General features: G+C 47.4%; 1 protein-coding gene across 1 annotated transcript; it reads left to right on the top strand.

Moving 5' to 3' along the window:
* Nucleotides 1-1956: 1956 nt before the first annotated feature.
* LOC138826392 (anaphase-promoting complex subunit 5-like) lies at nucleotides 1957-26773 on the top strand. Its single transcript, XM_070021503.1, is given in 18 exon segments — nucleotides 1957-2109; nucleotides 2112-2293; nucleotides 3671-3750; nucleotides 4182-4291; nucleotides 5103-5295; nucleotides 7871-7937; nucleotides 11145-11246; nucleotides 12436-12626; nucleotides 17322-17403; nucleotides 18052-18141; nucleotides 19678-19820; nucleotides 20850-20985; nucleotides 22020-22094; nucleotides 22989-23110; nucleotides 24250-24357; nucleotides 24437-24584; nucleotides 25174-25336; nucleotides 26420-26773. Coding segments are annotated over 18 exon segments (2226 nt in total). The 5' UTR covers nucleotides 1957-2087; the 3' UTR covers nucleotides 26632-26773.
* Nucleotides 26774-27422: the final 649 nt, after the last annotated feature.

The raw sequence follows: 27422 nt of genomic DNA, 5'->3' as shown, positions 1-27422 counted from the left end.
GGCCGGGCACGGGAACCAATAAAACTTGGGGGCTTGGGCGGGGCTTTCAGCTCAGCTGGGTGGGCGCGGGAGGTCTGGAGCTGGCCTGGGCGGGCCCGGGCGTGGCGGGAGGCGCCGTTTTCTCAGTTGGAAGGTGCAAATGGGTTCCTTACCTGAGCAACCTTCTGGGCACCATTGACTCTGTGGGGTGGGTGGTTAAGTTCTCTGGAAGAGGAGCAGGGAGCCTGAAGACCAGCGTTGAATTTGAAAACAAGGTCGTTTGAAGGCTTTTGTTAAAAACCATCCAGGAGCCAGGTGCCGGTGGCTCACGCCTGTCATCCTTGCTACTCTGGAGGCTGAGATGTGAGGATCTGGTTCAAAGCCTGCCCGAGCAAGAAAGTCTGAGACTCTGATCTCAGTTAACCACTCAGAAAACCGGATGTGGCGCTGTGGCTCAAGTAGTAGAGCGCTCACCGTGAGCCGAAGAGCTGAGGGACAGCACCCAAGCCAAGTTCAAGACCCACAACAGACAAAACAACAACAAAAATATCCAGGGCCTCGGATTTTATTCGGAAAAATTTTTGCGCCAGCCACACTCTGTGATGACCTCGAGCCTCCTCTAGGACCAGACTTGCATGCAATAGAATAAGTCTTTTTTTTTGTAGGGGTGGTCCTGTCGTGGGGCCTGAACTCTGGGCCTGGGCGCTGTCCCTCAGCCACTTCTGGCTTTTTTCTTTTTGCTTATGTGATGCTGAGGAATCAAACCCAGGGCCTCAGACATGCAAGGCAGCGCTCTACCACTGAGCCACCTTCCCAGCCCCTAAGTCTTTACCAGTAGGATTGGCTGGCATCCACAGCCCATGCCAGTAATCCTATCTACTCAGGAGGCTGAGATCTGAGGATCTCGGTTCCATTAGACTCCGTTATCTTATCGCCAGTGGTACAATGATAGCCTTGACCACAAAAGCTCAGGGACAGCATCCAGGCCCTGAGTTCAAGCCTCAAGAACGTCACATTAAAAAAAAAAAGTATAAAATAAGATCTGTAGCTGGGAAGGTGGCTCAATGGTAGAGTGCTTGCCTTACATGCATGAGGCCCTGGGTTCGATTCTTCAGCACCACATAAGCAGAAAAAGGCAGAAGTGGGGCTGTGGTTCAAGTGGTAGAGCGCTAGCCTTGAGCTGAAGAGCTGAGGTACAGCGCCCAGGCCCAGAGTTCAGGCCCCACGACCGGACCCCCCCCAGAAAAAAAGATATGTAGGGGGCTGGGAAGGTGGCTCAGTGGTAGAGTGCTTGCCTGGCATGCATGAGGCCCTGGGTTCGATTCCTCAGCACCACATAAACAGAAAAGGCCAGAAGTGGTGCTGTGGTTCATGTGGTAGAGTGCTAGCCTTGAGCACAGAGAGGCTCAGAGACAGTGCCCAGGCCGAGTTCAAGCTCCAGGACTGGCAATAAACAAATAAAATAAGTCGAACAAATTAAAAGACAAAGGCGCTAAATGAAGTCCTTGTTTGAATATGCTGCATCATTTTTTTTTTTTGCTCAAGGTTAGCTCTCTACCACTTGAGCCACAGTGCCACTTCCGGCTTTTTTCTTTTTGCTTATGTGGTGCTGAGGAATTGAACCCAGGGCCTCATGTATGAAAGGCAAGCGCTCTACCACTGAGCCACCTTCCCAGCCCTGCATCATTTTTAAGTGCAATTTGAACTGTTTTCAAGTTAAATGAAGAAACGGAGGCAAGCACCTCTCAAACCCTTCAGGCCCTGAACTTAGACTACGGCTCTCCACACTCCTTTTCCACGTCGACAGAAAAAACGCTTTTCCTTTGGCAAATGTTTTTATAGGGAATCAGCCTCTGGTACATTACATTTGCCCCACCCCTCACCGCGCTTCTGGGCATTCTGATTGGCTGCATCATTCTATTGGGTTCTATGATTGGTCGTCAGCACGTCGCGAGCAGAAGATCGCCAACTTCCGGGGCTATTTCTCTGGCGGACGGAAGTGAAGGGTGGGTTGTGGTATGGCGGGTTGCGAGATGGCCTAAGGCGAGTGTTGGACGCTACGCCTGGCGGTCCCTCCGAGGAGATTCCGCCTTCTCGGAGGGACCGCCATGGCGAGCGTCCACAAAAGCCTAACTTCAGTCCCATGATGACCAACGGCGTGGTGCACGCCAACGTGTTTGGCATCAAGGACTGGGTGACGCCATATAAGATCGCGGTGCTGGTGCTGCTGAACGAGATGGGCCGCACGGGCGAGGGCGCCGTCAGCCTCCTGGAGCGGCGGAAGCTCAACCAGCTGCTCCTGCCGCTGCTGCAGGTGAGGGGCGCCCGCCGGCTCGCACGCCTGCGGCAGACTGGGCGAGGGCCTGCGCGGCGCGGGACGGGCCACCGCCCGGGCCTAGCGGAACCTGCGCGCGCGGGGGTGGCGTGGGGTGGGACGCGAGCTGGGCCCGGGTGCCCGGCTGCGTTTCTTTTGCAGGTTCGCGTCTCGCTCCACTGTTTACTCTGAGTGATTGGAGCAGCGTTACAATCTCAGATCCTCTGTCTTCTGTAAATTCGGCCTACGAATAATAGTCCTGGGTGTTGGGGACACCGGGATGCATCCACACAACACAGTTTGCTTGCCCTAGAGAATTGTAATTAAAGCATTAATAGTGTGGATCAGGAGCTGTGTGTTAAACACTTTCATGGTTTTTTTTCCCCTCAGTTCTCATTTTCCTAAACACAACATTTTTAATTTTTTAAGAAAAAATTTCTGTATGGAATACTAATTCCTTGACTGTGTAACTACTATTTGGTTTTAATCAAAGTGCATATAAAATTAGTAACATTCCAATCAGACTTAAATTGCTTTACTCTTTGACTTTTAAAATTATTTTGTTTGAACCACTCAACCAGTCCACAAAGGTTTATTGTTTAAAAAAACAAAAACCTTAAAGGAATGCGGATAGTGATGGAATGGAAGGTGATGATGGTTCTCCATGCCATCCAGTATTTTTAAAGATTATCATCAATATTGACTCATTCATCTATTTGTTGTGTCACAGTTTTGAATGGATCTTTCTAGATAGATGTAATTAGGCACATTATAGGTATACACTATTCTGCACGGTGCTTTGTTGTTTGTGTGTGTGCTAGTCCTGGGGCTTGAAATTGGCCTGGACACTAGTGTGTCCCTGAGCTTTTTTGCTCATGGTTAGCATTTGAAGTTAGCTACAGCTTCACTTTTAGCTTTTCTGGGGTGATTAATTAAAGATAGATAGGCTTTCCTGCCTGGCTGACTTCAAACCATGATAATCAGATCTCAGCCTTAAGAGCAGCTAGGACAGGTGTTAGCCACCAGTATCTGGTTTAAGTACCTTCTTTATAAAATGCTGAGAACACATTGGGAAGGGGGTGGGGATGCACTCAAAGAACTTAAATTTGCCATGATTACAAAGATGGGAAGGCATGTTCTATAAATCCTATGCTTTTTCCCTCCATTTTACACCATTCCACTGCCTACCCAAAAACAGTATCCAAGTGTGAAATATCACTAAGGTGATTTGGGTAGATCGGAAAATCTTAATTTGAGAGCTCATGTTTAGAATGATTGTTAAAGCAGAGAGGTGAGTAAATGAATTTGAGTTTGTAGATCCTTAACAGTCTCAGCTCTTCACTGTTTACCTGTAACTTTCCTTTCTCCTTTTTTCAGGGTCCCGATATTACACTGTCAAAACTATACAAGTTAATTGAAGAATCTTGTCCTCAGCTGGCAAATTCAGTGCAGATCAGGTAAACTTCATTTTTTTCTGTATGTACAAAAAGGCATCGATGTGGATGAAAAGCACAAAGGGTGTGTGGTAATTTAAAAAAAAAGTCATTGTTCCCCCTATCTTTCCCTTTGTTTTTATTTTTTTGAAAAATGTATAACATTAAACATATAATTTTGCAACTTTATTTTTCATATTCAATATGGGTCTACCTCCTTTTTATGATAGGCTACTTTGAGAGATTTTATGATTTAAAAAAAACAGCACTGCATGTTTATTAACAATATGGGGAGTGACCTTTTTAGTTATGAAGTTTATTTTACGTGCCACAGTTTTATAACAATCTCTGAATCGCCTTGGAAATAGGCTTACTGTAGGTAATGGAAGAATTTGAATCGTGGGCAGATGTTCAAAGGGACTTCCTAAAATATGCACCTCAATTTTCTCATTCAGAATCAAACTGATGGCTGAAGGCGAATTGAAGGATATGGAACAATTTTTTGATGACCTTTCAGATTCTTTTTCTGGAACTGAACCAGAGGTTCACAAAACAAGTGTAGTAGGTATGCCACTCTTGTAAGAAGAGCAGAGAGTCTTTTCAGGGAGGGGAACAGTTTTCTATATGACATCTGTCATTAGTCTTCTCTGTCTGTGAACAAACACAATAGGGGTGTTGAACCTGTTTGTATTTATTGCCATGCGCTTTGATCTCTACTGAACAATCATTAACTTGTGGAAAAGCACCCCCTCTCTTTTGTCTACAATGGTCAGAGTTTGAGCTTGGTCCTGGGGTCTGTGGGGTTTCCCAGCTCTTTCTACAGTCCCTCTGGATCACTTGCCTGCATTGTGCAACTGTAAGTGATGGGCACCAGTCACTTAGGAGGCGAGGTAAGTACTTCATGCCGTTGCTGCAGTACACCAAGTGAGCATGTACGTGACTCTTTGCCACTAGCTTTGAACCATGCTCCATCCCTCTCGCTTTTTTGCATGACCATTTTTATTATTCAACATCACTTATTGAAGGATCTACTGTGTGCCAGGCTCTGGAGTACAAGACAGATGTGGATTTTCCTCTTATAGAGACTGGGTTTGGGGAGGCGGAACAGAGCCAGGGGGTAAAAAGCACACCAATAAACGTGGTCATTACAAGGAGTCGCAGTAGCCACGATGTAATTACTGAGGGACAAGAGATAGGGAATTGGAGAGGGGAGGGACCAATCGTTGAATGAAGAGGAGACCAGCTTTGTGAAGGATGAGGGAATGCACCTGCCAGGGTCTGATTCTATGGAAGGTAGAATGGTGACAGAAGTTATCGCCATTGTGTAGATGAATATCCGTTAATGCCTTCCCCTTGTCTGTGGTCTTATTTTGTAGGCTTGTTTCTGCGTCACATGATCTTGGCCTACAGTAAGCTTTCTTTCAGTCAAGTATTTAAACTGTACACCGCCCTCCAACAGTACTTCCAGAGTGGCGAGAAAAAGACAGTGGAGGATGCTGATATGGAACTGGCCAGTCGAGAGGAAGGCGAAAGGAAAATGGAAAAGGAAGAACTCGATGTATCTGTGAGGTAATTTAGGCCTTTCTGGCAAGGATACTGGTCCTGTAAGGACTTCAAGTCCAGCTGACTTTTAATCTTTTTTTTTTTGTCGGTTATGGGGCCTGAACTCGGGGCCTGGGCTCTGTCCCTCAGCTCTTTAGCTCAAGGCTAGCACTCTACCACTTGAGCAACAGCGCCACTTCTGGCTTTTTCTGCTTATTTGGTGCTGAGGAACCGAACCTAGGGCCTCATGCATGCGAGGCAAGCCACCGCTGAGCCACCTTCCCAGCCCTTGTCTTTTAATCTTTAAAAACCTATTAAATTAGCTGGTGCTTAGCTGGGCGCTGGTGGCTCACGCCTGTAATCCTAGCTACTCAGGAGGCTGAGATCTGAGGATCGCGGTTCAAAGCCAGCCCAGGCAGGAGAAACCGTGAGACTCCTATCTCCAATAAACCACCAGAAAACCGGAAGTGGCGCTGTAGCTCAAGTGGTAGAGCGCTCGCCTTGAGCTGAAGAGCTGAGGGACAGCGCTCAGGCCCAGAGTTCAAGCCCCACGACTGACAAAAAAACAAAACAAACAAACAAAAAAAATTAGCTGGTGCTGGTGGCTCACACCTGTAATCCTAGCTACTCAGAGGCTGAGATCTGAGGATCACAGTTGGAAGTCAGCCCAGGCAAGAAAGTCCTGGTGAGACTCTTATCTGAAATTAACCACTCAAAAACAAAGTGGCACTGTGGCTCAAAGTGGTAGCGTGCTAGCCTTGAACAGAAGAACTCAGGGACAGAAACTAGGTCCTGAGGTCAAGCCCCATAACTGACAAAAAAAATGGGCTCATGCTGGTGTGCCAGGAGCTCACACCTGTAATCGTAGCTACTTAGGAGGCTGAGATCTGAGGATCGTGGTTCAAAGCCTGCCCGGGCAGGACTGTGAGACTCCTATCTCCAATAAACCACCAGAAAACTGGAAGTGGCGCTGCAGCTCAAGTGGTAGAGCGCTCACCTTGAGCTGAAGAGCTAGGGGATAGCGCCCAGGCCCAGAGTTCAAGCCCCACGACCAACAAAAGAAAGGGGGGGAGCTCATGGACAGTGCCCATGTTATAAGTTCAAGCTCCAGGACCTGCAAAAATCAAAAACAAAAACACACCTATTGAGGTAGGTGCTGTAGCTCACGCCTAAAATCCTAGCTACTCCAGGGACTGAGACTGAGGATCCCAGTTCAAAGGTAGTTGGGCAGCATAGTCCATGAGACTCTTACCTCTAATAAACTACTCAGAAAGAGTTAAAAGTGGAGCTTTGGCTCTGGTGGGAGAGCACTAGCATTGAGCAAGAGAAGCTCTGGGACAGTGTCCAGGCCCAGAGTTCAAGCACCATGACTGGCAAAAAAATAAACCAAAAAAACAGAACAGAAAAAGAAAACCTCTAGCCTCCCAGTTTGCTTTCTGTCTCTCTCTCTATTTTTTTTTTTTTTTTTTCTGAGTCCAGTCATGGGCCTGAACTCTGGGTCTGGGCGCTGTCCCTCAGCTCCACTTGAGCCACAGCGCCACTTCCGGCTTTTTTCTTTTTGCTTATATGGTGCTGAGGAATCAAACCCAGAGCCTCAAGCAAGCAAGGCAAGCGCTCTACCACTGAGCCACCTTCCCAGCCCTCTGTCTCCTGTTTTGACTGTTGGGATTACCTCGTATAAGAGAACTCACAAGTTAACTTGTCTTTTTCTAATTGGTTTATGTCATTTACTGGCACAAAATGTCCTCCAGATCCATCCATGTTCTCTCAGATTTGCCAGAATTTCCTTTATTTTTAAGACTGAATAATACTCCTCTGCATGTATAGAGCACATTTTTGCTTTTGTAAAACCTACCAGTAGGTACTAGTTTGCTTCCATGCTTTAGCTGTTTGAATCATGTCACTCTGAAGTTGGGCGTACAAATTCTGTTTGAGTTCCTGCCTTTACTTCTGTGTCTGTACACCCAGAAGAGATGTTGGATTATAAGGACAGTCTTGTTTTCTTTGTTTTTGTTTTGTTTTGTTTTGGCATGGTTTACTTTATAGACCAGGCTGGTATCAAGCTCCCAATTCCCTTGCCTATGCTTCCCAAATGTTAGGATTACAGCCATGTACCACTGTGCAATGGCCTTAATACTCTCTCTCTCTCTCTTTCTCTCTCTCTCTCTCTCCCTCTCTCTCTCTCTCTCTCTCTCTCTCTCTCTCTCTCTCTCTCTCTCTCTCTCTCTCTCTCTCTCTCTCTCTCTCTCTCTCTCTCTCTCTCTCTCTCAGTTGGTCATGGGGGCTGAACTATGGGCCTGGGCACTGTCCCTCAGCTCTTCAGCTCAAGACTAGTGCCCTACCACTTGAGCCACAGTGCCTGGCTTTTTTCTGCTTATGTGGTGCTGAGGAATCAAACCCAGGGCCTCCTGCATGTGAGGCAAGCACTCTACCACTGAGCCACCTTCCCAGCCCTCCCTCTCTGTTTTTGTCAGTGGCATTTGAACTCAGGGCCTAAACCATTCCTTGAGTTTTTTCTGATGCATGAGTGTGTGTAATTTTTCAGATTTTATCATTTTCACTCTGTGTGACTCCTGTCTATTATTATTGCTTTTATTTCCAGAGAAGAAGAGGTATCTTGCAGTGGGCCTCTATCCCAAAAGCAAGCGGAGTTTTTTCTTTCTCAGCAGGTATGTTAATTTTGTGGTTAACCAATCACTTCTTTTCTCCTGTGCAGCCCTGGATCTTGGCATATCCCTGTCATTAGCAAGTTAGTTACCTGCATGGCCCTATGTACTCCATCCCCCACAGTATGTGGTTACAGCTATGTGTCTCTTCTTTGTGTGACTTTATTTTTCTATTAAATTGTTACTTCAAGTTCACTTAGTAATGGTATATCACCAATAGACCAAAACATATAGTTTAGACTTTATTTTCTTGTCTCAACATTTTAATTTTTTGTATTTTCAAATGTAAAGATAAGTTGAGCTGGCACTTGCTGGCTCATGCCTGTCATCCTGACTATTCAGGAGGCAAAGTTCTAGGGATCCAGATTTGAAGCCAGAGCAGACAGATTCAAGAGATTTTTTTTTTTTTTTTGGTTGGTCGATCATGGGGCTTGAACTCAGGCCCTGGGCACAGTGCCTGAGCTTTCTTTTTTTTTTTTTTTTTTTTTTTTTTTTTTTTGGGTCCGGTTATGGGGCCTGAACTCTGGGCCTGGGCGCTGTCCCTCAGCTCTTCAGCTCAAGGCTAGCACTCTACCACTTGAGCCACAGCACCACTTCCAGCATTTTTTCTTTTTGCTTATATGGTGCTAAGGAATCGAACCCAGGGCCTCAGGCTTGCAAGGCAAGCGCTACCACTGAGCCACCTTCCCAGCCCAGTGCCTGATCTTTCTTGCTGAAGGCTAGCACTCTACTACTTTGAGCCACAGCACTACTTTGAGTTTTCTTGTGGTTAATTGTAGATAGGTCTCAGGGACTTTCCTGCCCTGGCTTTGAACCTCGATCCTCAGATCTCAGCTTCCTGAGTAGCTAGGATTACAGGTGTGAACCACCAGCACCTGGCATCCAAGAGATGCCAGGTTATCTTCAGTTAACCACCAAAATGCTGGAAGTGGACCTATGGCTCAAGTGGTAGAGCTCTGACCTTGGGTGAAAAAGCTAAGGGACAGTGCCCAGGCTCTGAGTTCAAGCTGCAGTACTGACACAAAAGGAAGGAAGGTAGGTCGGTCAATCTGCCTATATGGTTGGTTTGCTATGAGAAGAAATACTGGCTAGTTGGATCCTAAGCTCGCCAGCACACCTGGTGAAATTTAGAGATGGATTAAAGGGTTAAACATAAGTACTTAAAGCTGTAATTAGACCAAAGGAACTATATATTAACTTTTAACTGATCTCTGGGTGGTGCCTCAACATAAAAGCTATGGGAGAAAATAAGATCATTTGCTTTTCAGTATAAAATGTGTGCATGTGATAACATGCTCTATCAAAATGAAAAGACAAGCTAAAAGAAAAGGATTCTGCAATAAATGTGTGAGGGGTTAATACTTTTAGAAATAATTTTAAAGAGCTTTGATCATGAGACAGATTACAATATATTAATTTAGAAGGAATAAAATGATTGTGTTCTCATGCTGATAGAAGTGTGTATGTGTGTATATGTATCCACATGTGTACATACATGTAATCACATCCTAAGATAAAGTATAGTGAAATATTAACAATGGTATCTTTAGGTGTCAGGATAAAAATTGCTGTTCTTTCAAGTTTTCTATAATGCTATAATAAATTAAAACAAATTAGGAATATTATAACTACTTTTTTTGTGTGTGTGTGATGGGGCTTGAATTCTGGGCCTGGGTGCTGTCCCTCAGCTCTTCAGCTCAAGGCAAGCCCTCTACCACTTGAGCCACAATGCCACTTCCAGTTTTTCTGGTGGTTTATTGGAGATAAAAGTCTCACAGATTTTCTTGCCCGGGCTGGTGAGTAGCTAGGATGATAGGTGTGAACCACCAGCACCCTGCTGTGACTACTTGTTTTTTTTTTTTTGTTTTTTTTTTTGGGTCCGGTCGTGGGGCCTGAACTCTGGGCCTGGGCGCTGTCCCTCAGCTCTTCAGCTCAAGGCTAGCGCTCTACCACTATGAGCCACAGCGCCACTTCCGGCTTTTTTCTTTTTGCTTATGTGGTGCTGAGGAATCGAACCCAGGGCCTCGAGCATGCAAGGCAAGCGCTCTACCACTGAGCCACCTTCCCAGCCCCTGACTACTTGTTTTTAATACCAGTACTTTGGAGGCTGGGGTGGGAGGCACATGCCAGCCTGGCTACACGGTGCAAGACCCTGTTGCAAAAATACTCAAAAAAATAAATAAATAAAATAAAAAGGATTTACTGCTATTTACGGGGAAACTTGCCTAGATTAAATTGTCTATATCTCATATTAGTATAAGTGTTTAATTAGGAACTGATTTTCTATATATGTATTAGCTTTGCATCACCATCATGAAATACCAGATACATACAGTGTGCTTAGGAAGGAAAGAGTCATTTACTTTGGCTGACTGCTGGAGATTTAGGTCCTGATCAGGGGGCCCCGTGAGTTTGGGGCTGTGGTGAGGGCATCATATCATGTGTGGGATTGAGTGGTCTCCACATAGCTTCCACATTCCTCTTTGAGAGCCACCTCCAGTGACTTAAGTACCTGCTGTTAGGCCCTAAAGGTCCCCAATCTCCTAATACCACAGATGGGATGGGGGCAAGGCCTTCACGAAACATTCAACACCTGAACTATAGCAACACGTGATATGTAATTGTACGTACCACCCTCATCACGGAACTGGGTGTGGGGCAGGGCGCCTGCAGGTGCCTGAGACACAAAATACATCACCTGCTGAGAAGGAGTTTGCAGTCTGAGTTGGCCAGAGATGCAGATTTCCTGGAGCGCATCAGAGCTGCAGGCAGGGAAGGTGTAGAGGTCTGGGGGAGCATGTAGAGGCTTAGAAAGTGGTAGAAGCGGTGGCCTGAAGTGTCAGTCAGGGGCTGCGGGATGAGCTAGCATGGGGATAGGTCTACCAGGCCTGGGAAGAGTATGTGCATTGGGGGAGATGTTTGGGAGGCTTGGAGTTTCAGGGAGAGGACACAGAGTTAAGTCTGGTGAGGACTGTGTGGTTGACTGTGTATTCAGTATTTCTGGAGTAAGGCCACTAAAGCTGGTGAGCAGAGAGCCAGGCTTGAGGAAGTGCTTCAGAAAAGATCAGCCAAGCATGGTGGTGCACAGCACTTATGAGGCTGAGGCAGAAGATCCTGAGTTCTAGGCAGCACAAATGATGCTGTTGAGCGTGAATTTCCCTATGCTTTTTGGCTCTTTCTTGGTGCTGAGTTGTCATTGTATAATTTCAGGCTTCATTGTTGAAGAATGATGAGACGAAAGCCCTCGCTCCAGCTTCCTTGCAGAAAGAACTGAACAACTTGTTGAAATTTAATCCTGATTTTGCTGAAGCGGTGAGTCACCCATGGCCTGGCTGCCGAGTTGGAAGGGATGGCCGGGCTCCCCAGGTGTCCAGTGGCCACACAAGTGAGGGTCCATCTACTGTCCTCAGTTCTTTTTTTTTTTTTTTTTTTTAATTTTTTTTTTTTGGTCCGGTCGTGGGGCCTGAACTCTGGGCCTGGGCGCTGTCCCTCAGCTCTTCAGCTCAAGGCTAGAGCTCTACCACTTGAACCACAGCGCCACTTCCGGCTTTTTTTTTTTCTTATGTGGTGCTGAGGAATCGAACCCAGGGCCTCTTGCATGCAAGGCAAGCGCTCTACCACTGAGCCACCTTCCCAGCCCTGTCCTCAGTTCTTGAAAGAAACGTTGGAAAGTGACAGCATGGGTTGCAAAGCTCCTCCTGGCTGCCCTGGGTCCCAGGGCATTTCTTTTCTTTTTTTTTTTTTTTTTTTTCAGGGCATTTCTTTAGTTAGAGATGTCCTTTTTTCTTCATCATCTGTGATGTGTGCCTTGGACTAGAGGTGATGGGATAGCCCCAAAAAATAATGGCAGACTGAAGGCATGGCTCAAATGGAAGAGTGTCAGCTGAGCAATCACAGGGCCCTTTGTTTAAACCCTGCTTGGGGGAGGGTGTGCTGAAAATTTTTTCCTTTTTTTTTTTTTTTTTTCCAGTCCTGGGATTTGAACTCAGGGGCCGGGCACTGTCCCTGAGCTTCTTTTGCTCAAAGCTGGCACTTTACCACTTGAGCCACAGCACCACTTCTGGCCTTTTCTGTTTATGTAGTACTGAAACCCAGGGTTTCAGTACTCTACCACTAAGCCACATTCCCAGCCCTCTCTTTTTTGTTTTTGTATGTGTTTTAATTTGAACATTTAGAAAAACTGATTTTCTAATTTCTGCATGAGTTCAGAGTTTAAGATCTTTATTTTGAGCTCACAGGCCTTCATCCCTCAGCTAGGTGAGGTCTGCTACCTCAATTTCACCCTCAGGAGTAAGCGGGCCTGTCAATGTCAGGGCTGACACACCACTAATGGAACTGGTGAAACTAATGAACCAGGTCACTTTTCTTCTTCCTGTAAGCTAACGACCGACATCACGTCTCAGGTGTCCACAGATGGTGTCCGCAGCCCACAGGACTCTCCACAGCCATCCTGTGCGTGAGGAGGAGCACGCTAACCTGTGCTGATTACTTTTCATTTTAGCATTATCTCAGCTACTTAAACAACCTCCGAGTACAAGATGTCTTCAGCTCCACACACAGCCTCCTTCATTATTTTGACCGCCTGATTCTCACTGGGGCCGAGAGCAAAAGTAATGGGGAAGAGGGCTATGGTCGGAGCCTGAGATACGCCGCCCTGAACCTGGCTGCCCTGCACTGCCGCTTCGGTCACTAGTAAGTCTGCACACATCTGCCATGCAGGTGGAAGAGACAAATTCTCCAGTGTTGATGGAAATTTGTCCTAAAAATTAGTTGTTTTAAAAAAAATAATAAGAAAAACAAGCGACTCTTCGACCTGGACTTGCCACTCACTGCCTTGGAACAAGCGATAAGAAAACCTTTTGTCTAGGCAGTGTGCCCCCTGGTGTCCCCGCACAGCATTACTGCCTGCCTCCCGTTCAATACTTCTAGTCTAGCACGGTTCAGTGAAAGGAATAATTAGGTCATTAGGCCAGAGATTCCCAAAAGGACTTTTTGGAGCTAATAATGGGGCTGCAGAAACTATTTTCAGTATTTTAAAAACCAAAAGGAAGTTAGGCCCTACTGAAAGATCGATTGCTCAGCCTGAAGTCTCGTTTGCCTGACGTGGTCCAAGCAGCCCAGGTGGTGCTACTGGTTTATGTCATTGGTAAGGTGCACCTGTGGCTTTTTGTTTTCACTTTTTGCCTGTGTAAAAATAATAAGTAAAAATAGGACAATCAGTCATTAGTAAATAGTGTTAGACTATTAAAATAGCTTAGCACATGGATGCTCTTAGAAACAATGGAATAACATTGAATAGTGGTAAGATGTAGGAAGTTACTAATTGAATGAGTTTTACTGCCCCCTCCTCCCAGCTTTTTCACAGTTGAATAAAATGTAGTCTCTTTGCCTATGTAATTGTAACTCCTCTGTATGGTATTTTCACAATTAAAAAAAAAATGTAGTCTCTGCTCCAGGCCTTTCATAGCTTAGGTATATTAATGTGACAAGCGTCCAGGGTCAAAAATACAGACTTGTGGGGCTGGGAAGGTGGCTCAGTGGTAGAGCACTTGCCTTGCATGCTCGAGGCCCTGGGTTCGATTCCTCAGCACCACATAAACAAAAAGAAAAAAGCCGGAAGTGGCGCTGTGGCTCAGTGGTAGAGCGCTAGCCTTGAGCTGAAGAGCTGAGGGACAGCGCCCAGACCCAGAGTTCAGGCCCCATGACCGGACCCCAAAAAAAAAAAAATACAGACTTATATGTAGGTGAGGCAATTCTGCTAATTTCAGGGAATTCTCTTCATTTCTGGTTTTCAGACTTCAGAGCTATGGACAAACTGGAGCTTGTGTGGGGCTTGATGGGAGCTGGTCAGGGTGTTTCCAGCCGGGCCACACGGACAATCTGGGAGGACCTGAGGGTGCCGTAGGAGGCCAGCATGTGCTGGCATCTTCATGGGTGAACAGCTTTGGATTGGTGGTGATGGCTAGAGATTGCGGAGAGCAGGCCCAGGCTCCCTCTGAGAGCATGTGTCCAGGGGTGTCATCAAGTAAATTCAGGCAGCAGATCGATAGTTGTACCTGAAAATTGTTAAGGATACTCCAAACAATCTTTCAAGATTTTCCTTTTTTTTTTTTTTTTTTTTTTGTCGGTCGTGGGGCTTGAACTCTGGGCCTGGGCACTGTCCCTCAGCTCTTCAGCTCAAGGCGAGCGCTCTACCACTTGAGCTACAGCACCACTTCCGGTTTTCTGGTGGTTTATTGGAGATAGGAGTTTCACGGTCTCTCTTGCCTGGGCTGGCTTTGAACCGCGATCCTCAGATCTCAGCCTCCTGAGTAGCTAGGATTACAGGCGTGAGCCACCAGCACCCGGCTTAGATTTTCCTAATATTTTATAATAACTATTCTTTGTCCATCTAGCTTTAATCTCTCTGTCACTTTTTCTCTCTCTCTCTCTCTTTCTCTCTCTCTCTCCTTCTCTCTCTCAACTTAGGGCTTTGTGCTTATTAGACTTAAACCCTAGCCCTACTAATCTCTCTCTTTTGGGGAGATGGTATTAGGGGGTCTTAGTAAATTCAGGGCCTCATACTTGTGAGGCTGGTGATCTGTACCTTGAGCCATGCCTCTTGGCCCTACTTTTTTTTACTAATCACCTTCAGGAAAGAGTCTTATGGACTTTTCTGCCCATGCTGGCCCTGAGCCACAAGCGTCCAGCTCTCAGCTTCTTGATTAGGATTACAGGCATTAGCCACCATCTCCCTCCCGGCTTTCTAATCATCTCCTTTCTCCTTCCTTCCTCCTTTCCTCCTTCCTTCCTTCCCTCCATCCCTTTTTCCCTCCCCTCCTTCCTTCCTCTCCTCTCTTCCTTCTCTCCCTCATAAATGGAACCCAGGGTCTAATGTGTGCTAGCTAGACAAGCACTGTATACCAAGAGTTTTCAGTTTTTACATCATGTATAAACCGCTTCCCAGGGTGTGGCCATATGTTCACAGTTTCCTTGATATACAGAATGTCTTTACATTTATGATATTGTCACTGGATAGATAACTAGTTAACTAATAGAAGTGAGGAAAGGTGGGTTTTCATTACTGTCTTTGTTCTTCATTCCTGACTTGCTCAGCTGCCCATACCTTTGTTTCTGGTCCTGGATCTGTGACCTTGGGTCAAGCCCTATCACTCAGCTAAGGGGTTTGTAGGAATTCCTTAAAAGTTTGATGTTTGTTCTTTGAGCATCTTGTGTTCTAGGCACATTCTGCTGCTAGGGATGTGGTACTGATAGCTGCCAGGTGATGGTCAGGACTGAGCAGAGCTGTGATGCCCAGTGATGGATTTGGCGAGGGACAGAATGTAGAGACAGAGAGTATTGTTGTTACTTCCCCAGGAATATTCCTACTCCAGTTCTGATTCCCTTTCTTTAAGTACTAAGGCAGCAGATCAGCCTTCCCTGGTCTCTGCTTACCTAGTATTTGAACAGAGATGCAAAGAACTTCAAGGTGTTGAGTACCCTGTGCATGATTCTGGAAGAAGCTTTTCATGTCAACCAGAAGAGCAGGTGCAAAGGCCCCGCGGTAGGGGTCTCCTAGAAGTCTGTTTCAGATATTATAACCAGTTTGCCTCTTGCTCTTTCATTGAAAACTTTTATTTTTTGTTTTTTGTTTTTTGTTTTTTTTGGTCCGGTTGTGGGGCCTGGACGCTGTCCCTCAGCTCTTCAGCTCAAGGCTAGCGCTCTACCACTTGAGCCACAGCACCACTTCCGGCTTTTTGCTTTTGTGGTGCTGAGGAAGGGAACCCAGGGCCTCAGGCATGCCAGGCAAGTGCTCTACTACTGAGCCACCTTCCCAGCCCCCATTGAAAACTTTTAGCAGGGATTTATTTATTTATTTTTTTTTTTTTTGGGTCCGGTCGTGAGGCCTGGACTCTGGGCCTGGGCGCTGTCCCTCAGCTCTTCAGCTCAAGGCTAGCACTCTACTACTTGAGCCACAGTGCCACTTCTGGCTTTTTTCTTATGTGGTGCTGAGGAATCGAACCCAGGGCCTCGAGCATGCAAGGCAAGTGCTCTACCACTGAGCCACCTTCCCAGCCCTTAGCAGGGATTTTTAGATTAGCAATGATGAAAGGAAGGCTCTTCTGGTTTCCCAGAAGATCCTTCAGGGATTTGTCTGACTTTTTTTGTGTTGGTAATGTGCCTTTTCTTGCTGAAAAAAAGAGAAGTTCTTTTTAGTCCTGTTGGAGCATATGTATTTTTACATTTCTATGGCATGGGTATTTCAGTCTTTCTTAAGCCTCACATCGTGGTCCTCAGCTCATCAGTGCAGACAGGATCTGCCTCCAAAGGGACTGAAAAGAAATACAAAATAAGTTTTAAAGCCATGCGCTGGTGGCTCATGCCTGTAATCCTAGCTACTCAGGAGGCTGAGATCTGAGGATCGCAGTTCAAAGCCAGCCCGGGCAGGAAAGTCTGTGAAACTCTTATCTCCAGTAAACCACTAGAAAACCAGAAGTGGCGCTGTAGCTCAAGTGGTAGAGTGCTAGCCTTGAGCCGAAGAGTTGAGGGACAGCGCCCAGACCCAGAGTTCAAGCCCCAAGACCAACCAAAAAAAAAAAAAGATTTTAAGAAAATGTACCTAATTTATTTCCTTGAACAGTTAGAGGGGAAAAAAAATCAGCTCCACCAAATTAAAATGACTCAGCTTTTGTTGATGTTGGAAGAAAGTTTATTATGTAAATTTTTCCTTCGGTGAGTGAATCCCAAGAATTTCTGGTCCTTATTAAAGATTGTCAATGGCCTGGTGTCAGTAAATCCCAAAACGATGGGGTCTGGCGTGAGTCATCAAGAGGCTGTGGAGTTGTTAAGGAAATGAGTCACGAGGTGCTAGATAGAAGTGGTTCGCTCAGCCTTCTGAGGTGCTGTCAGAGGTGATACGGGGCCTGTCTTCACACAAGCTGAGAGGTTCAGAACACATTCCAGATGGCGGACAGCTACATGAGTAGGAAAAAAACCCATCTAACTGGAAAATACTTTGTAAACTAGTCTTTGGGGGGGAAAAAAAAGGAAGATAAAAGTAGCAAGTGTACATAGTTAGAAAAAAAAAGGCAATGCAGAAGGAAAGTCAGCGTGGAATAAAGCATTAGTTCCCTCCTGCCCTCCCCCAGCTCTGGACATCTGACATAAACTTGTAAAGGGGGAGAAAAGGCTGTGTCTTCCTTCCCTCCTTTACACATTCTCCCTCGAGAGGCCCCGGTCTGGACCCTTTGGCAGGTATGGCCTGCTGTCACTCATGGCTGCTCCTGGGTCCTTTCCATGCCCAGCCCAGAGCCCTGAGGTTGGAGGTCCGTGAGCCGCCCGCCCGCCTGCCCTTGCTTGTGCATGCTTGTGATTGCTCGTGGGTATTAATGTGCAGTCTGTCGTCAGCCAACAGGCAGAGCTCGCCCTGCAGGAGGCAATTAGGATTGCCCAGGAGTCCAACGACCACGTGTGTCTCCAGCACTGTTTGGTGAGGCCGTCCTCCGGGCTGGGGAGTGTGCTCGCGGGTTGAGTTGGCCTTCGGAAGGCCCCATTGGAACCGGGTTATTGCACAGCTGGCGCAAGTGAGGGGCAAGCACTGAAGCACCATGTTGTTGAGAGAGGGCTGCCCACAGCCGGTGACCTTTCTCAGTTTCATGGCATTTGTTCTGTCTGGGGGTTGTTTCCCATCTATGATGCCACTTGCCCCATAAAAGTAAACTAACTACCACACGTAGTATTGGCACTAACGAAAAGAGGTGTGCTGCACCTAGTAGCGCAGTGAGACACTGTTCTGTAAAAGCGTGAGCCCAAGGCACGGGAGAGTAGAGTCACCTGACTACCGCCTGGTCATCCCGTTTCTCAGTGAATGGCCGCATGGGGGCTTTATGCTTTCAAACAGCTGTCCACAGCTGGCAGAGCACTGAAGCAAATCGATGGCTTATTTATTTCAGTCTGGCTTTAATGGTCTTAGTATGTTTGAGAGATTTCATTTAGATTCCTAGGTCCTAAGCAAGTATTTGAGAGTGCTTCTTTTTGCCCCCTTTTAGTCTTTCTTGTGACCGCGTTGATATTTCACTGGAACATTTGCCATTGCTGTCGTTATGATACATTTTGACAATTGATTGTCTCTTGCCAGAGCTGGCTTTATGTCCTGGGGCAGAAGAGATCTGATAGCTATGTTCTGCTGGAGCACTCAGTGAAGAAGGCAGTACATTTTGGGTTACCGGTAAGGCTCATCTTTCTGTGAGATTGCTTCCATAGTGGTGTTGAGCCTTGTCTCTTGCCACCCGTCTTCGTCATGACCAGTGATACAGTTAGCATGGATATTGCCATGTGTGGCTTTGCTCTGGGTCCTTTCCTATGACTTTAATTATTAATCAAAACACTAAATTCTCTGTTCTCTCTATTCTAATAACATCTGTGAAAGCTCCACTTATCAATTCAATGAGAGATCTCTACTTAGTTTATTGAGCAACATTTACTTAGCATATATTCACTTAGGAACATTTTAGAAAATTTTAGTAAAGCCTTTTTGCATGTGTGCTGGGCCTCAAGAATGCTAGGCAAGTTCTCTACCATCGAGTTACACCCCAACCCTAGAAGAGTCTTATTTTTTAAATCAAGGATTGGCAAATCTTCCAGCTTATGGTACAGATGTCGTGGGTTGCCTGCTTATGTATGGCCTTTCAAAGTGAGTGCGGGTTTTCTGTTTTTAAATGGTAGGATGGGAAGCAATGAAAGCCAAGTCTGTCCCAAGCAAACTCATGAATTCTAGGGAAAATTTGCTAATCCTTGTTTTAAACAATAAAGCCAGGAACCAGCAAACCTGTGGACAGGCCTGTCATTTCTTTCTTTCACGAATACTAGAGCAGGGCCTGAGGTAGAGTCTCAGTGACAGGCACTGGATGCATGGAAAGGAATGTCTGCACACAGGAAGCAGTTAGGACTGTGAGCCTCTAGATCACTATTGCTCAAAGAACCTTACTCTAGCTGAGAAGTGTGGGTTGAAAAGAGGACCATAGGTAGTGGGACTGTGGAAACAGTCTTAGAAAGTTTGCCCCTCCCTCCCCCCAAAAAAGAAAAAAACCTTAGTAAAAATTAAAAGTGGTTATGAAAATATAATGCCTAGTGCACGATGCAGTCTGGGGAGAACATTACATACTCAAATCTGAAGTGGCTCCTGGAAACACTAAGTGAGACTTCCTAAAAATACTTCTTCCCCTAGGCTTTGGACTACCTTTTTGAGTTGAGTATAGAAGTCAGTGAGAGGATCATTTGTTGCTCGTGACAGGCTCTTTTTTGATCGCCTATTGTCTCGTGTGCCCTGCACTGTTTGACCTATGATTTCATTGTAACCCTTATGACAATTCTTTATGATAGGTTTGATGCCCATTTTACAGATGAGGAAGCTGAGGCTTAGCTAAGAAGCTAAGTGACTGGCCCTAAGTCACACCGTAAGTAGCAGAGGCAGTGTCTTAAGTCCAGGTCCAACTAATGCCAAAGCCCTGGCTCTGTTGTGTTGCCCTCTGCTTCTCTTCCAGCCCTAGAGTTTCAGGAGCACCTCACACGGGACAGGGCTGAGGTCAGGCTTAGGCACTTTCCTTATAAGTAGAGCTATCACTGTGCATGTGCGGAAATGTGAAATCCACCACATTTCTGAAGAGCGAAACGAATTCTGTCGTGTAATCTCTATCTTGGGTGGTGGGTATATCTGTCCCCTTAGTACCTCGCCTCCCTGGGGATACAGTCCCTTGTTCAACAGAGAGCGTTTGCTGGGAAGACAGCCAACAAGCTGATGGATGCCCTGAAGGACTCGGACCTCCTGCACTGGAAACACAGCCTGTCCGAGCTCATCGACATCAGCATTGCCCAGAAAACGGCCATCTGGAGGCTGTACGGCCGCAGGTAAGTCCTCCAGCCGACCGCCCAGGCCCTGGAGGGCGTGAAGCGTCCAGAGCGAGGAGCAGGAGCTAGCAGACTGGTTCTGTACAAGGTTTTCCCCCTTTGGAAGTTACTCGTGCAGTGGATCAAAGTTCCTGTAGACTTGGCAAAATTGTTTTTGTTTTTGTTTGTTTTTTCCCCCCTGCACGCACATTATTACTCATCCCAGCTGCTCTGTGAGTAGCTGGAAGGTGGTCTCCATTCTGGCTCACACATCTCCAGGCTGCTCAAGATCACAGGTGTGGTGGACCAGTGGGCCCTGCTCACCTGACCCCCACCACAAGTTCCTCTGTCTTGAGACAAGAACTTTTCCTCCCTGTTTGCATGCTGCATGGCCGTCCTGCCCACGCCGGACTCCCCGCTCCCCTCCCCCACAGCTGTTGTATAGAGCTGCTTTTCTGTTTGCCAACGTGTTTTCTCTGGAATATTCCAGCCTGGTATTACCTTTTCCATGTAGCCAGCCGTAGCTTGGAATTCAGCCTCTGAACCAGATTCTCCTCTGGAGCCATGTTACCCCTTCTCCTAGACAATCTGCCCTTTCTAGGAATTCAGTAATGAAACAAGTGCCTTTTTACCAGTCTTCTTTTTGTATTTCAGATAATTTTTTGGCACGATGTGCTCTTGAGACAGCTGCCGACACTGGCCACTGCCTGCATTGCCAGAGCAGCCGGTGCCAGGATGGCATCGGGTCCGAATTTACCCGTGAAACCTAATTAATATTACTGTGTCCTCAGGGAAAGCCGAGGGGGGCGGGGGGCAGGGGGGTCTGGAAGCTTGGAGCACCTGTTGCCTTGGGGGCTGCTCACCCAGGATGCTCTCCGCTCTCCTTGGCCCAAGGGCAGGAGAGCGGGCATGGGGAGGTAGCGGTGGCTTCCACACGGCCGGAGGGGGTCACTTCCTCGCCTTTCCTCTGAAGATAACAAACTGCAGGCTGTGCCAGGGGCAGCCTGGTCTGCTGCCTGAAGCCACATCCTGTTCGCTCTCCTCACCCAGCACCATGGCCCTGCAGCAAGCCCAGATGTTGCTGAGCATGAACAGTCTGGAATCCGTGAACTCGGGCGTGCAGCAGAACAACACCGAGTCCTTCGCCGTCGCCCTGTGCCACCTTGCAGAGCTCCACTCGGAGCAGGTAGGCGCTGCTCAGCCTTCTGCTGTGACAGAGCGCCTGAGATGCTCCATTTACAAGGAGAGGCGGCGTGGGCTCACGGCTGCAGGGCTTGCTTGTGTGGCCCTTAGGCCTGTGGCCACGGCGTCTGTTCACGTCAGCAGCCAGGGGTCTCTGATCCCCTTCAGAGGCATGCTTCCCATGACCCGCTCCTTCAAAAACAATTTACAAGCCAAGTGTGGGGTATACTATTTGTGGAGGTGGGAGGATTAGGACCAGGCGGAAACACAACATGGTCTGAAAAATAAAGCCAAGCCGGGCGCTGGTGGCTCACGCCTGTAATCCTAGCTACTCAGGAGGCTGAGATCTGAGGATTGCGGTTCAAAGCCAGCCCGGGCAGGAGAGACCGTGAGACTCCTATCTCCAATAAACCACCAGAAAACCGGAAGTGGCGCTGTGGCTCAAGTGGTAGAGTGCTCGCCTTGAGCTGAAGAGCTGAGGGACAGCACCCAAGCCCAGAGTTCAAGCCCCATGACCGACCAAAAAAAAAAAAGAAAAAGAAAAATAAAGCCAAGAAGGCTGTGGCTCGGGGTCCTGAAGTCAACATCCTCCCCCCCTTCCCCACCATAGCGAGATAGATACATAGATACATAGCTACATGGGAGGGAGGGAGAGAGAGAACTCTTTTTTTGGGGGGGGCGGCAGTTGTGGGGCCTGAACTGGGCCTGGGCGCTGTCCCTCAGCTCTTCAGCCCAAGGCTAGTGCTCTACCACTTGAGCCACAGCGCTATTTCCGGATTTTTTTTCTTTTTGCTTATGTGGTGCTGAGAAATCGAACCCAGGGCCTCATGCATGCAAGGCAAGCGCTTTACCACTGAGCCACCTTCCCAGCCCTGAAAGAGAACTTTTTTAATATACAAGATTGATTAAGACATTCTAGAAATGGCTCTTCCAAGCCCGAGTCTCAGCCTAGTATCTTCCAGGTTGCTTCGAGGGCCGCGGGTGGGTTGTGCAACCAGCCTGCATTCCATCGCTGCAGTGTGCCTCTTGCTGTTTCAGGGCTGTTTCGCTGCAGCTGCAGAAGTGTTGAAGCACTTGAAGGAACGGTTTCCACCCAATACTCAGCACGCCCAGGTAACCCAGCCCACTGCCGTCCTTCCTCAGAAAGGGAATCCTGAGCCAAGAAGCCAGGGCCTGTAGCTCAGTTTCAGAACACTTCCCTAACATTCCATCCCTAGCACCATGAAGAAGAGAAAAAAGGATGCATAAAATATCATTTATTTGTAAACATATAGAAATGGGAATGACAGACACTGGAAGGGGTGGAAAGAAATGGATTTGCTAGGAAGCTCAGTAAAATGTAAGAGCTGGACTTCGTAGAGCAAAATGGCTGGCTGTGTTTTGTTTTTTTTTTTTTTGGGTCCGGTTGTGGGGCCTGAATGCTGGGCCTGGGCGCTGTCCCTCAGCTCTTCAGCTCAAGGCTAGCGCTCTACCACTTGAGCCACAGCGCTATTTCTGGATTTTTTTTTCTTTTTGCTTATGTGGTACTGAGGAATCGAACCCAGGGCCTCAGGCATGCAAGGCAAGTGCTCTACCACTGAGCCACCTTCCCAGCCTGGCTGTGTATTTGATACAAAGGTTTCTGTGCTTTTTGACATGCTGTTAATAGTTTTCAAAAATCACTGTCAAAAAACAAAATGTGAGCCAGGCGCCATCGGCTCACACCTGTAATCCTAGCTACTCGGGAGGCTGAGATCTGAGATCACGATTCAAAGCCAGCCCCGGCAGGAAAGTCCGGGAGACTCTTATCTCCAATAAACTACTCAGAAAACCAGAAATGACACAGTGGCTCAAGTGGTAGAGCTCTAGTCTTGAACTGAATAGCTTAGGGACAGTGCCCAGGCCCAGAGTTCAATCCCCACGACCCATCAAAAAAAGAAAAAGTAAGGATATTTGCTAGTGAGCCGAAATATTCCATTGCCGTGGCATAGTAGCGCAGTGTTTACTTCCTTTCTCCTTCTCTCCTAGTTATGGATGCTGTGTGATCAGAAAATCCAGTTTGACCGAGCCATGAATGATGGCAAGTTTCATTTGGCTGATTCACTCGTTACCGGGATCACGGCGCTTAACAGCATAGAGGGTGTCTATAGGTGAGAAACTGGGGAGCTGCCGCCCCAGAGTGAAGTGAGGTTGTTTTCTTTTGTTTTGTTTTTTTTCGATCATAGGGCCTGAACTCTAGACCTGGGCACTGTCCAACAGCTCTTCAGCTCAAGGCTAGCGCTCTACCACTTGTGCCACAGCACCACTTTCAGCTTATTCTGCTTATGTGGTGTTGAAGAATTGAACCCAGGGCCTCATGCATGCGAGGCAAGCGCTCTACCACTGAGCCACCTTCCCAGCCCTGGAGTGAGTTTTTTTTAATGGTTGTACTTCTACTCCAGTTTTGTTTGGAGTGTGCATTGACTTGCCTTAGGTAAAAAATCCAAAGCTTCTTTTTTTTCTTTTTTCTTTTTTTAAGTTTTTATTGTAGGAAGTAAAGTACATAAGTAAGATGAAGAAAGCAACCATCTCTAGAGACAGTCCTGAACAGTGTGACAGCTGTAATTCTTAACATAACATATCTGCATAGTATTTTTTTTCTTTTGGCCAAAAGTAGATCCTGGCTGTGCACTAGTGGCTCATACCTATAATCCTAGCTACTCAGGAAGCTAAGATCTGAGGAACCCAGTTCAAAGGCAGCCTGGGTAGGAAAGTCCATGGACTTTTTTTTTTTTTTGTCGGTCGTGGGGCTTGAACTCTGGGCCTGGGCGCTGTCCCTCAGCTCTTCAGCTCAAGGCGAGCGCTCTTCCACTTGAGCTACAGCGCCACTTCCGGTTTTCTGGTGGTTTATTGGAGATAGGAGTCTCACAGTCTCTCCTGCCCGGGCTGGTTTTGAACCACGATCCTCAGATCTCAGCCTCCTGAGTAGCTAGGATTACAGGCGTGAGCCACCAGCGCCCGGCTAGAAACTTTTTTTTTTTTGTCCATGAGACTCTAATCTCAAATGAACCACCTGAAAACTGGAAGTGGCACAGTGGCTCAAAGTGGTAGAGCGCTAGCCTTGAACAAAAGAGCTAAGTGACAGTGCCCAGGCCTTGAGTTCAAGCCCCGTTACTGACAAAAAATATCAGATCCCATTGTAGTTTTTTCCTTTGGGAGATTACCGTCTTTTTACCCATCACGTGACTTCAGTGACAGCAGTTTTTGAACCTCCACTTAGCCAGTGGTATTACTTTTGATTCTATTTCAGAAAAGCAGTTGTATTTCAAGCTCAGAATCAAATGACACAAGCACACAAGCTTTTGCAGAAATTGCTGACCTACTGTGAAAAGTTGAAGAACACAGAAATGGTGATCAGGTGAGCGGTGCCCCACGCGAGCCCCCTGTCCCCCAGAGGTGTGGTGAACATCTTCTCACCTGCCTGTCTTTGCGGCTAGCGTCCTGCTGTCGGTGGCAGAGCTGTACTGGCGATCTTCCGCCCCGACCATCGCCATGCCTGTGCTGCTGCAGGCTCTGGCCCTCTCCAAGGAGTACCGCTTACAATACTTGGCCTCAGAAACCGTGCTGAACTTGGCTTATGCCCAGGTAAGCCAGACTGGGCAGCACTTGTGAGCGCCCAAGCCCGGGTATTGAGAAGGGTGGTGCTGAGCTTTCACTTGTTTATATTGGAGGGGGCCAGCCCGCCACAGAAGCCAGTGGGGATGCAGCTGGTAGAAAGTAGACACCTCCCAGCAACACTGGCTCCCTTGCGCGCCATGTTCAGTAAAGGAGACTCCTCTTCCACGAGCCCCCTGCCTCTGTCATGACCCGCTGGTCAGAGCCTCCATTACTGCTGTCTTGCTAAGTGTATGTTACTTAGTGACCATTTTAATTCCTGTTGTTGTCTTGCTCTATTCTTTTGAGTAACTTTCTTAGTTGTTACCTATCCCTAAGAATTCTGACAGAGCTAGTTAGACCTCTTAGGGTCCCCAGCACGAACGGAATCAATGCTGAATTATTCTGTGAAAATAAAACCTTTCTAAATGGCGAGTAGGGCTGTGGTGCCCAGTGTAGTATGGGTGTCCTGGAAAAGGGGAGGCAGGGATGGCCGCTCAGGGAGCACAGCGGAAAGGAGCCATTGGCGGCCATGGGCGCTGGCTGTGGGTGTGACCATGCTATGATGGTTCTCTTCTAGCTCATCCTTGGAATTCCAGAACAGGCCTTAACACTTCTTCACATGGCCATCGAGCCCATTCTGGCGGACGGAGCTATCCTGGACAAGGGCCGCGCCATGTTCTTAGTGGCCAAGTGCCAGGTGGCTTCCACAGTTTCCTATGATCCACTGAAGAGAGCCGAAGGTAGGAAGCAGTACAGATACTCCACAAAGCTGCTACAGTTTGCTCCCAGAAGGGTACACGGCGTTAAGTTGGGGGACAGCATTTATGTCTACAGCACTTGTTAGGGTGATGTAACACAGTGAGGGCTTTCACATGCAAGTTTGGCAGGAAGGCAGATGAACAGTTACCCATTCATAAGTGATGGGTAGCCAGACAACTAGGCACTTGGAAATGTTAACACTTCACCTTAGTGGTGCTGGTGGGCTTTTTTGTTTGTTATCCTAATTTCTTTTTATTTATTTATTTATTTATTTTTATTTTTTTATTTTTTGCCAGTCCTGGGACTTGAACTCAGGGCTTGGGCACTGTCCCTGAGCTTCTTTTGCTCAAGGCTAGCACTCTACCACTTGAACCACAGTGCTACTTCCAGCTTTTTCTGTGTCTGTGGTACTGAGGAATGGAACCCAGGCCTCTCATGCATGTTATCCTAATTTCATAAAGAATGGAGAATATAGCTGGGCGCCAGTGGCTCACACCTATAATCCTAGCTACTCAGGAGGCTGAGATCTGAGAACCGTGGTTCAAGGCCAGCCCGGGCAAGAAACTCCGTGAGACTTTTTTGTTGTTGTTTTTAGCTGTGGGGCCTGAACTCTGGGCCTGGGCACTCTTCCACTCAAGGTGAGCATTCTACCGCTTGAGCCACAGTGCCACTTCCAGTTTTCTAGTGGTTTATTGGAGTTAAGAGTCTCACGGACTTTCCTGCCCAGGCTGGCTTGAACCACGATCCTCAGATCTCAGCCTCCTGAGTAGCTAGGATTACAGGTGTGAGCCACAGGCACCCGGCTTTCCGTGAGATTCTTATCTCAAATAAACCACTAGAAAACCAGAAGTGGCATTGTGGCTCAAGTGGTAAAGCACTGGCCTTGAGCTGAAGAGTGCAGGAACAGTGCCTTAGCCCAGTGTTCAAGCCCCATGACCAACAACAACAACAAAAAAGAATGGAGAATATGAAAGCATTTCGCCCATGTTAAATAACCTCAGATGCCAGGTTTGGGAGGCTGTATGAAGAATTTAATGTGTGTGGTGTTTCTCACTATCTGTCAGCTCTGGAGTCTGCCATTGAGAATCTCAACGAAGCCAAGAACTATTTTGCGAAAGTCGACTGCAAAGAGCGAATCAGGGACATTGCCTACTTCCAGGCCAAACTGTACCACGTCCTGGGGAAGACGCAGGAGAGGAACCGGTGTGCCATGCTCTTCCGGCAGCTGCATCAGGAGCTGCCCGCCAACGCGGCGCCCATGATCAACCATATCTAGAGGGGGCATTCCTGCTGGTGTTGTGCGGGGCTTCACGCACCCCACTCCCACCCCCACCCTCACCCCCACCCCCACCCCTGCTGCACACTGGTTGTGGTGGCATAACTGTCTTGTCAGTAAACTGCATTGTGATGAGCTTGTCTCACTTTGTCACTAGTGAGTATTTCGTTTCCCTCTTCTTAGAGGATAGTCCAAGATGATGCTTTCTGGGTAGAATTGCCAAGGTCTTTATAGGAATTGTGTACATTCTGTGTTTATGGAAACCTCTTGACCTCTCATTCACAGTCAGGAACTCCAGGGAGCCGGCAGAGCTCTCCATGGTCCCTGTTGGTTTTTTTCTTTTGTAGTGCTGGGGGGTGGAGTGCAGGGCCTTGCGCAAGCTGGGCAACTGCTTTTCCATTGAGCTCTGACTGCAGCCCCAGTGCAGGCCTTGCTGAAGCTTGGGTTTCCCTCTGCAGCATGCCCGTGTGGGCATGAGCTGGTAGTTGTGTGGGGTGATCTGAAGCAAGTCACTCACTGACGAGAGATTAAGAAGGAAAAAGACAGCACCTGTGGCTCATGCCTCTAATCCTAGCTCTGAGGAGACTGAAACCCAGAGGATCATAGTTCAAAGCCAGTGCAACTGGAAAGTCCTTGAGACTCTGTCCAATTAGCCAGCGAAATGCTACACCAGAGTGGTGAGCGCTAGTTAAGTAAGGAAGTGGAACACCGAGCCCAAGGTCCCGAGTTCAAGCCGAGGAACTGACACCAAAAAAAAAAGAGGGTTTTTTTTTGTTTTGTTTTTTGTTTTG

Source organism: Dipodomys merriami, unplaced genomic scaffold (assembly GCF_024711535.1).
Source record: "Dipodomys merriami isolate MVZ:Mamm:240054 unplaced genomic scaffold, mDipMer1.0.p SCAF_142, whole genome shotgun sequence".
Lineage (NCBI taxonomy): Eukaryota > Metazoa > Chordata > Mammalia > Rodentia > Heteromyidae > Dipodomys > Dipodomys merriami.
Note: the sequence above shows the minus strand (reverse complement) of the source record. Positions and strands in the feature narration are given on the sequence as shown.